Consider the following 9,125-nt stretch of genomic DNA (forward strand, 5'->3'; position numbering starts at 1 on the left):
ATGGGAGGAGGGAAAGGAGGAAGGGAGGAACAAGGGAGGAAAGGAGGGAAGAAAGGAACAAGGAAGGGAGGGAGGGACGATCAAGGAAGGGAGGAAGGAAGTAGGGGAGGGAGGGAGGAAGGAAAGGAAAGTAGGGAGGAAGGATGGAAGGGATGAAGGAAAGGAGGGAGGGAGGGAGGAAGGAAGGAGGGAAGGACAGGAAGGATGGAAGGGAGGGAGGAACAAGGAAGGAAGGAAAGGATGGAAAGGAGGGTGGGAGGAAGGATGGAAGGGAGGGAGGAAGGAAAGGAAGGAAGGATGGAAGAGAGGGAGGAACCAGGAAGGGAAGGATGGAAGAGAGGGAGGAACAAGGGAAGGAAGGAAAGGAAGGAAGGATGGAAGAGAGGGAGGAACCAGGAAGGGAAGGATGGAAGAGAGGGAGGAACAAGGAAGGAAGGAAAGGATGGAAGGGAGGGAGAAAGGAAGGAAGGATGGAAGGGAGGGAGGGAGAAAGGATGGAAGGGAGGGAGGGAGAAAGGAAGGATGGAAGGAAGGAAAGAAAGAAAGGGTTTCATATATATTTATTTCTTTAGAGTACGGGAACTTCTTTTTTTATTATCAGCTGTCGTACACAATCAGTGTCAGAGGAGGAGCTGACATGAGGAGAGATTATAGCAACTTCATCGCTCCATCGTTAGCAATCCGTCTGGAGTTGAATGTTACTAGATTTAACCCTCCTGTTGTCCTCGAGGGAAGGAAGGAAGGGAGGGAGGAAGAAAGGAAGGAAGGAAAGGAAGGATGGAAGGAACAGGGAAGAATGGAAGGGAGGGAGGGAGGAAGGGATGTACAAGGAAGGGATAGGAAGGAATGAAGGGATGGAAGGAAGGATGGAAGGGAGGAAAGGAAGGATGGAAGGCAGGGAGGAAGAGGAAAGGAACGGAAGGTAGGAGGGAGGGAAGGAAGGAAGGAAAGGAAGGATGAGAAGCAGTTTGTCTCTTGTAGAGTTCTAGAGGAATATGATTAGTTGTGTTTCTGAGGAGCCATCAGTCGTCTCTCTCCTGTTGGATCAGGAATCAGTCAGTGGACACATATCAGCGTCCAAGTCGCTCTGGCAGCTGAATGAGGTCACTCAGACATCTGTCGCTACGGCAACGGCCTCCAATTCTTCCTGAAAGCTCCTCAGCAGTTTCCAGATGGGATACGCTTGTCGCCTTCCTCTGCAAAGTGTCTGAAGCTCGTCAGTTTCAGTTTCAGTCTGTCTCTCTGAATTATAACAGATGGACCACCTTAAAGAAAGATGGATGAGCTCCTGGTGGAAGCGTCAGAACTTTTAAACTGAGCTGAAGTGTTTGTTTCATGGTAGAAAAGCTTTGTAAACTTCCTCCAGTCTCACTGCTCTGGTGTTAGAGTCTGATGAGCTAGTGTTTTTATGAAGCAGCAGCAGCAACGATCTCTATCACTGCATGGTTATACTGGGTGTCCATAAAGTCTCTTCTGTGGAAATGTAATCATTTAAAGTCTGTGTAAAGTAAGAATAAATATGTGTTCTGAGTTTGACATACCACAGAACAGTGTGTTGTTAACCACCCTGCCAATTTGAATGATTAAAAAAAATCACCAAATATATGAAATTAAGCTTCGAAGTTGTGTAAAAATCAGCCTCTGAAGCCCCGCCCCCTACCAAGTGTCTCCTGTCAATCAAAGTCACCACCTGTACCAGAAACACGGACGCTACGTCTGAGAGCTTTCTGCTGCTAGCTCGGCGGCTAACTCGGCGGCTAACTCAGCGGTTAGCTCGGTGGCTAACTCGGCGGCTAACTCAGCTACTAGCTCGGTGGCTAACTCGGCGGTTAGCTCGGTGGCTAGCTCAGCTAACTGTAGACTGTAGTAGTAGTAGTGTGTGCTGAATGTATTTATACCTCTACAGCAGCAGGGGCGGGTTTATGCTAATCCTAGCTCCACAATTCAAATCTAAATGGTTGAAATGCTTTTTACACCTCTTTTAGAAATACATTTATGACCTATTTAATGTGTTTAGAAGAAAATGTCAGACTTAACATAACCTCATAGAAAGACGATACACGAAACTATGATTTAGTTTCAGTAAACCACGATACACATTGTGTAAAAAATTCATATTAAAGTTATATTTATACCTCAATTTGATATTAAATATGTTAATAATTAATGTTTTTCCTATTCTGACATTAAAATGATTTTAACTAACTTCATCTCAGTGTTTATAGAAGTAGTGTAACTCCTTTTTAAGGGATAGCTCAGTGTGTGTAGACTCCTTGTGTCCTGCTGATTAAAACGACAGGATTAGCCCCAAATTTATTGAGTCAGCTGAATCTGACCAGCCTCTCTTAAGGTGGACTGACCTTTTTATTTATTTATTTTAAAGTGGATCAGCTTTTCTCATTTTGATGTGACAATCTGAGCGAGGCCTAAACAGATAAGAGAGAAATGAAGCTGCTGAGTCTCTCACAGTTTATCTCAACACCCCCCCCCCTCCACTACAACCCCCCCACCCCCCACCCAAACACTCCTGTGCAATTGGCAATCTCACAGGGTGACGAATCGGAGAGGCCTTAAGGAGACAGTCTGACAGTCTGACAGTCCCAGTCAGGATTTCAGGTTTCAGTCTGAATCAAATCTCAACTTCCTGTCTGTGAGACTCTAAAATAAATCTCACCGTTGTCTTGATCTCAAAGACCCAAAAAAGAAAAAGATCCTTTTGAAGTGTCTTTAAAGAGTAAAGATCCCTTCTGCTTCTATCTGAGGAGAAAACCTTCCAAACTAAACCTCCTTCCTCCCTTCCTTATTTCCTCCCTCCTTTCCTTCTTTTTTCCTCCCTTCCTCCCTCCCTCCCTTCCTTCCTTCCTTATTTCCTCCGTCCTTTCCTTCCTTCCTTCCTTATTTCCTCCGTCCATCCTTTCCTTCCTTCCTTCTTTCGTTCCTCCCAGTGTTCGTATGTCAGTGTGTGAATCAATCAAACATGAGCTGTGTGTGTGTCCTTCTTTCTTTTCCTTTCCTCCCTCCCTCCTTTCCTTCTTTCTTCCTCCCTTCCTTCTTTCTTCCTCCCTTCCTTCCTCCTTTCCTTCTTTCTTCCCTCCCTCCTTTCCTCCCTTCCTTCCTTATTTCCTCCCTGTCCTTCCTCCCTTCCTTCCCTCCCTCCCTTCCTTCCTTCCTTCCTTCCTTCCTTCCTCCCTCCCTTCCTTCCTTCCTCCCTCCCTCCCTCCCTTCCTTCCTTCCTTCCTCCCAGTGTTCATATGTCAGTGTGTGTGTCCTTCCTTCTTTCCTCCCTCCCTCCTTCCCTTCCTTCTTCCTCCCTTCTTTCCTCCTTTCCTTCCTTCTTCCTTCCCCCCTTCCTTCCTTCCTTCCTTATTTCCTCCGTCCGTCCATCCTTCCTTCCTCCCTTCCTCCCTCCCTCCCTCCCTCCCTCCCTCCTTTCCCCCCCTTCCTTTCCCCCCTTCCTTCCTCCCTCCCTTCCTTCCTTCCTTCCTTCCTCCTGTGTTCGTATGTCAGTGTGTGAATCAATCCTTTCTGCTTCTGTCTGAGGAGAAAACTCTCCAAACTAAACCTTGGAGACGTCTAATAAATAATTTGTAGGGATGAATGAAGCTCCTCCAGAAAGAGTCTTTATATGTGACTGCTGAGTTTCATCAGACTCAGAAATCAAAGAGTTTCTCATTGTGTGTGTTTGCTGTGTTGCAGCGGCGGCTCTGGGAAAGGAGTAAGGAGGGAGGAAGGAAGGAAGGAAAGGAGTAAGGAGGGAGGGAGGAAGGAAGGGAGTAAGGAGGGAGGGAGGAAGGAAGGAAGGAAAGGAGTAAGGAGGGAGGAAGGAAGGGAGGAAAAGAGGAAGGAGAGAAGGAAGGGAGGGAGGAAGGAAGGAAAGAAGGAGTAAGTAGGGAGGAAAAGAGGAAGGAGAGAAGGAAGGGAGGGAGGAAGGAAGGAAAGAAGGAGTAAGGAGGGAGGAAAAGAGGAAGGAGAGAAGGAAGGGAGGAAGGAAGGAAAGGAGTAAGGAGGGAGGAAGGAAGGGAGGAAAAGAGGAAGGAATTTAGGAGAGAAGGGAGGAAGGAAGAACAGTCAAAAGATGGGGTCAGAGAAGGAAGAAAGGAAGGAAGGACAGATGGAAGGAAGGAAAGAAGGAAGAAAGATAGGAAGGACAGATGGAAGGAAGGAAAGAAGGAAGAAAGATAGGAAGGGACAGATGGAAGGAAGGAAAGTGGGCCGGATTGCAACCCTCGGCGGGCCGGTTCTGGCTCCTCCAGAAAGAGTCTTTATGTGACTGCTGAGTTTCATCAGAAATCAAAGAGTTTCTCATTGTGTGTGTTTGTTGTGTTGCAGCGGCGGCTCTGGGGAACCTGGTCTCAGATCTGGCAGGTCTCGGGTAAGAAGCCTTAAAATGTGTCTGAGGGAGGGGGGGAGGAGGGAGGGAGGGAAGGAGGAAGGATGGGAGGGAGGGAGGAAGGAAAGGATGGGAGGGAAGGAGTAAGGAGAGAGGGAGGAAGGATGGGAGGGAGGGAGGGAGGGAGGGAGAGAGAGAGGAAGGATGGGTGGGAGGGAAGGAGGGAGGGAGGATGGAAGGATGGGAGGAAGGAGTAAGGAGAGAGGGAGGAAGGATGGGAGGGAGGGAGGGAGGGAGAGAGGGAGGAAGGATGGGAGGGAGGGAAGGAGGGAGGGAGGATGGAAGGATGGGAGGGAAGGAGAGAGGGAAGGAGGGAGGAAGGAGGGAGGAAGGGAGGAAGGAGGGAGGGAGGGAGGAAGGGAGGGAAGGGAGGGAGGGAGGGATGGAGGGGGAGGGGAAGGAGGGAGGGCGGCAGCTCTGGGGAACCTGGTCTCAGATCTGGCAGGTCTCGGGTAAGAAGCCTTAAAATGTGTCTGAAGGGTTGGTTTCATTTACAAGTAAGGAGAGAAGGAAGAATGGAAGGAAGGAAAGGAGTAAGGAGGGAGGGAGGGAAGGAGTAAGGAGAGAGGGAGGAAGGAAAGGAGTAAGGAGGGAAGGGAAGAAAGGAGTAAAGAGGAAGGAAAGGATGGAGGGAAGTAAAGTAGTGGAGTAAGGAGGGAGGGAGGGAGGAAAGGTGGAAGGAAGGAAGGAAGGAAGGAAGGAAAGGAGTAAAGAGGGAGGAAAGGAGTAAAGAGGGAGGAAAAGAGAAGGAGAGAAGGAAGGAAAGGAGTAAGGAGGAGGAAGGAAGGAAGGAAAGGAGTAAGGAGGGAGGGAGGGAGGAAAGAGGGAGGAAAAGAGGAAGGAGAGAAGGAAGGAAAGGAGTAAGGAGGGAGGGAAGGAAGGAAAGGAGGAAAAGAGGGAGGGAGGGAGGGAGGAAGGAAAGGAGTAAGGAGGGAGGAAAGAAGGGAGGAAAAGAGGAAGGAATTTATGAGAGAAGGGAGGAAGGAAAGGAGTAAGGAGGGAGGAAAGAAGGGAGGAAAAGAGGAAGGAATTCATGAGAGAAGGGAGGAAGGAAAGAAGGAAGCAAAGGAAGGAAGGAAGGACAGTCAAAAGAGATGAGGTCAATGTGACCCGGGAGGACGACAGGAAGTGTGTCTGCAGGTGAAAAAACATCAAGCAGCTCTGATTGAGAACAGAGTCGAGGTTTCAGGCTTCTCTGAGGTTTGATGGTTTTCTTTCTTTTTTGGCTCATTATAGTTTTAATATTTTTAATTAATTAGACTTTCTCTGTTTTTAAATTCCTTTTTATTTCATTCCCAGGTTTTTACACACAGTCACAAACATTAATAGTACATCTCTCTGTGTGTGTTTCTTTGTGTGTTTTGTCTTATTACACTATGCAGAAAATGTTTTACTGGTAATAAGTGATATTTATTAGTTACTTGTGCATAAAATGTATTGAAAATGGTTTTTATTCCCTTCAAATTTCGGGTTGAGAGGTTGTTATTTGGCATTTTTGGTGCTTTTTTCCTGTTTAATTCCTTTTTATTTAATCCCCAACACAAACTCAAAAATATTAATAGTATTAATATTTAGTTGTTTTAGTAGTGATATTTCATAGTTTCTTATACATGAAAAGTATTGAAAATGGCTTTGATTCCCTTCTAATACTAGGTTAGGGTGGGTTGAGAGGTTGTTATTTGGCTTTTTTGTTGTTTAATTCCTTTTATTTAATTCCCAGGCTTTTACACATACTCTATAATATTAATAGTACAGACTTTTACTTGTTTTTTAGTTCTTGGGTAGTAATATTTCCTAGTTGCTTATGTATAAAAAGTACAGAAAATAGCTTTTATGCTCTTCAGCCTTGGTTGTTTTTTGGCATTTTTTGTTCTTTTTTCCTGTTTAATTCATTTTTATTTTATTCCCAGGCTTTTACACATAATCAGAAATATTAATAGTGCAGACTTTAATTTGTTTTTAGTTCTTGGGTAGTGATATTTCCTAGTGTCTTATGTATAAAAAGTATATAAAATAGCTTTTATGGTCTTCAGACTTTGGTGTTTTTTGGCTTTTTTGATGTTTTTTGTTTTCCATGTGTTACATTGGCTTTTATTGAACATTTTATATGTTTTTAAGATATTTCCCTGTCATTAAACATCTTTATAATCATGTAAATATGTCTGTGAAGTCTTGCAGGTTACGTAGAAGCTCTGGCCTCCAGACTGGGGATGCAGGTTCCAGATCTGACGCCCAAGCAGGCGGACATGTGGCAGAGCAGGGTCAGCTCCCACATGGTGAGACGGCTTTCTGTCTTCCTGTAGGAGCTAATAAACTCCCACAGTCCCTCATCACACTAATCACACTAATCACACTCCCTCCTCCTCCCCCCCCCCCGCTCTGCTTCTGGCCAAAACACACACGTTAAATATCACCAGGTGGATTTATTTGATCTGGCTTCAGCTTTAGAGAGAAAAACATCAGAGACATTACCTGAGAGGATTATTTATACTCCTGCTGTTCACCATTAAAATACACCAACATTAAATATATGCCAACTGTAATATGTTGGTGATTAAAGCCACAGACTGTATAAAAGAAATGGGCGTAACATCCGTGACGTCACCCATTGGTTTGTGGACTGCTGCTCAGAAGCCAATAGTTTCGAATCTAGGCAGCGCCATCTTGAAAATGTCAGGTGCATGCTGGGAAAAATAAAAACACGGATTCTACTTATATGGGCATGAGGCGGGGTCATGGGCGGGAGCAGGGAGGTTGCTATGGTTACGAGGGCTGGATCTGGAGGACATTGGTCAATCAACCTGTCAATCAGGACGTAGCCACGCCCTAATGCATACCCTGCTTTATCGTCACATATAAAATCAGGGAGGCCAAAATGTCCCAAATGAACATCATACTGCATTGAAGAAGGCTTTAAACTAGCGATTGAGACCATAAACACATTTTGAAAACGTTTACTGAGGTTAGAAATCAAGTGAGAAGTTGGTGAATTCTCCATTGACTTGTATAGAGACGGTCGCCCCCTGGTGGCCTTTTGATAGAATGCAGCTCTAAGTTACTTCCTGGTTGGCTTCATTTCAGAGGACAGGAGCTCCCCGCCTGGTTAAACGACTAGATAGATAGATAGATGACAGCAGATTAAACAGGAAGAACAACATTAACAGCATTGATCAGAGAGTGACTAAGTGACAGCAGCCAAAGCAGAAGTTCCTCAGGGCGTTTTCACACCTATAGCAGTTCAGCTCTGGTCCGTGTCAGCTGAAGAGAAAGTGAGCTGAGTGTGTTTTTGAGCTTTTAAAAAAAAAAGATTAAGCAAAATATTCATTAAGAAGATGCCTCATATGTTTTCTAGAACTTGCAGCTGGTATCTGTCCTTATTTTTCTGACATTTTATAGTCTTTAAAAGAACCTAAAATCAAGGATCAGCTGTTTTAGTGTTTTGACTGTTCCTTCTTTCCTCCCTTTCCTCCCTCCCTTCCTTCCTTCTTTCCTTCCTTCTGTCCTTCCTTCCTTCTTTCCTTCCTGCTGTCCTTTTTTCCTTCCCTCCTTCCTTCTTCCTCCCTTCCTCCCTCCCTCCTTTCCTTCTGTCCTTCTTTCCTCCCCTCCCTCCTTTCCTTCTGTCCTTCTTTCCTCCCTTCATTCCCCCCTCCCTCCTTTCCTTCTGTCCTTCTTTCCTCCCCTCCCTCCTTCCTTCCTTTCCTCCCTTCCTTCCTCCGTCCTTTCCTTCTGTCCTTCTGTCCTCCCCTCCCTCCTTCCTTCCTTTCCTCCCTTCCTTCCTTCCTCCCTTCCTTCTGTCCTCCTTTCCTTCATACCTTCCTTCCTCCCTTCCTTCTGTCCTTCTTTCATTCCTTCCTTCCTTCCTCCCTCCCTCCTTTCCTTCTGTCCTTCTTTCCTCCCCTCCCTCCTTCCTTCCTTTCCTCACTTCCTTCCTTCCTCCCTCCCTCCTTTCCTCCCTTCCTTCCTCCCTCCCTCCTTTCCTTCTGTCCTTCTTTCCTCCCCTCCCTCCTTCCTTCCTTTCCTCCCTTCCTTCCTCCCTCCCTCCTTTCCTTCTGTCCTTCTTTCCTCCCCTCCCTCCTTTCCTTCCTTTCCTCCCTTCCTTCCTCCCTCCCTCCTTTCCTTCTGTCCTTCTTTCCTCCCCTCCCTCCTTCCTTCCTTTCCTCCCTTCCTTCCTTCCTCCCTTCCTTCTGTCCTTCATACCTTCCTTCCTCCCTTCCTTCCTTCCTTCCTTCCTCCCTCCCTATGTTATTGGCCATTATAACATTATCACCCGTTATTACAGTATTGTTCGTTAATACATTAGCTTCTTCTTCTTCTTCTCCTCTTTCAGGGTAAGGCCATCGGAGTGTCCATCGGCTGTATTTTGGGGATGTTCCCGCTCTTATTCCTGAGCGACGACGACGACAAGGAGAAAGAAAATAAAGACGAGTCGGCGGCAGCAGCGGCGGCGTCGCTCTCATCCTAACGATCCACTACAACTACACACACACACACACACACACACACACACACACACACACACACACACACACACACACACACCTACCAACTGGATGTCAAACTCTCACATGAAGGATTTGACAGTGTGCTGCTCGGCTCGGCTCAGGCAGCGTTTCTAACCACGTTTAAATCTACAGTGAGAATATTTGAATCACTTCTATAACTTCTCTCTTTTTAACTCCGTCTGTTTAAATCAACATGAGAGAAACTTTATTTAAGCTTTAATGAGGAACGAGCA

General features: G+C 46.0%; 1 protein-coding gene across 1 annotated transcript in view; it reads left to right on the forward strand.

The window, feature by feature from the left end:
• tmem65 (transmembrane protein 65) overlaps window positions 1-8,852 on the forward strand; it is a 27,687-nt gene extending 18,835 nt beyond the window's left edge. Inside the window, exons 2-4 of the mRNA XM_053334832.1 lie at window positions 4,288-4,372; window positions 6,561-6,666; window positions 8,718-8,852. Of these exons, the coding sequence (XP_053190807.1) occupies window positions 4,288-4,372; window positions 6,561-6,666; window positions 8,718-8,852 (326 nt within the window). The remainder of the gene's footprint in view (window positions 1-4,287; window positions 4,373-6,560; window positions 6,667-8,717) is intronic.
• Window positions 8,853-9,125: the final 273 nt, after the last annotated feature.

Source organism: Scomber japonicus, chromosome 15, assembly GCF_027409825.1.
Source record: "Scomber japonicus isolate fScoJap1 chromosome 15, fScoJap1.pri, whole genome shotgun sequence".
Lineage (NCBI taxonomy): Eukaryota > Metazoa > Chordata > Actinopteri > Scombriformes > Scombridae > Scomber > Scomber japonicus.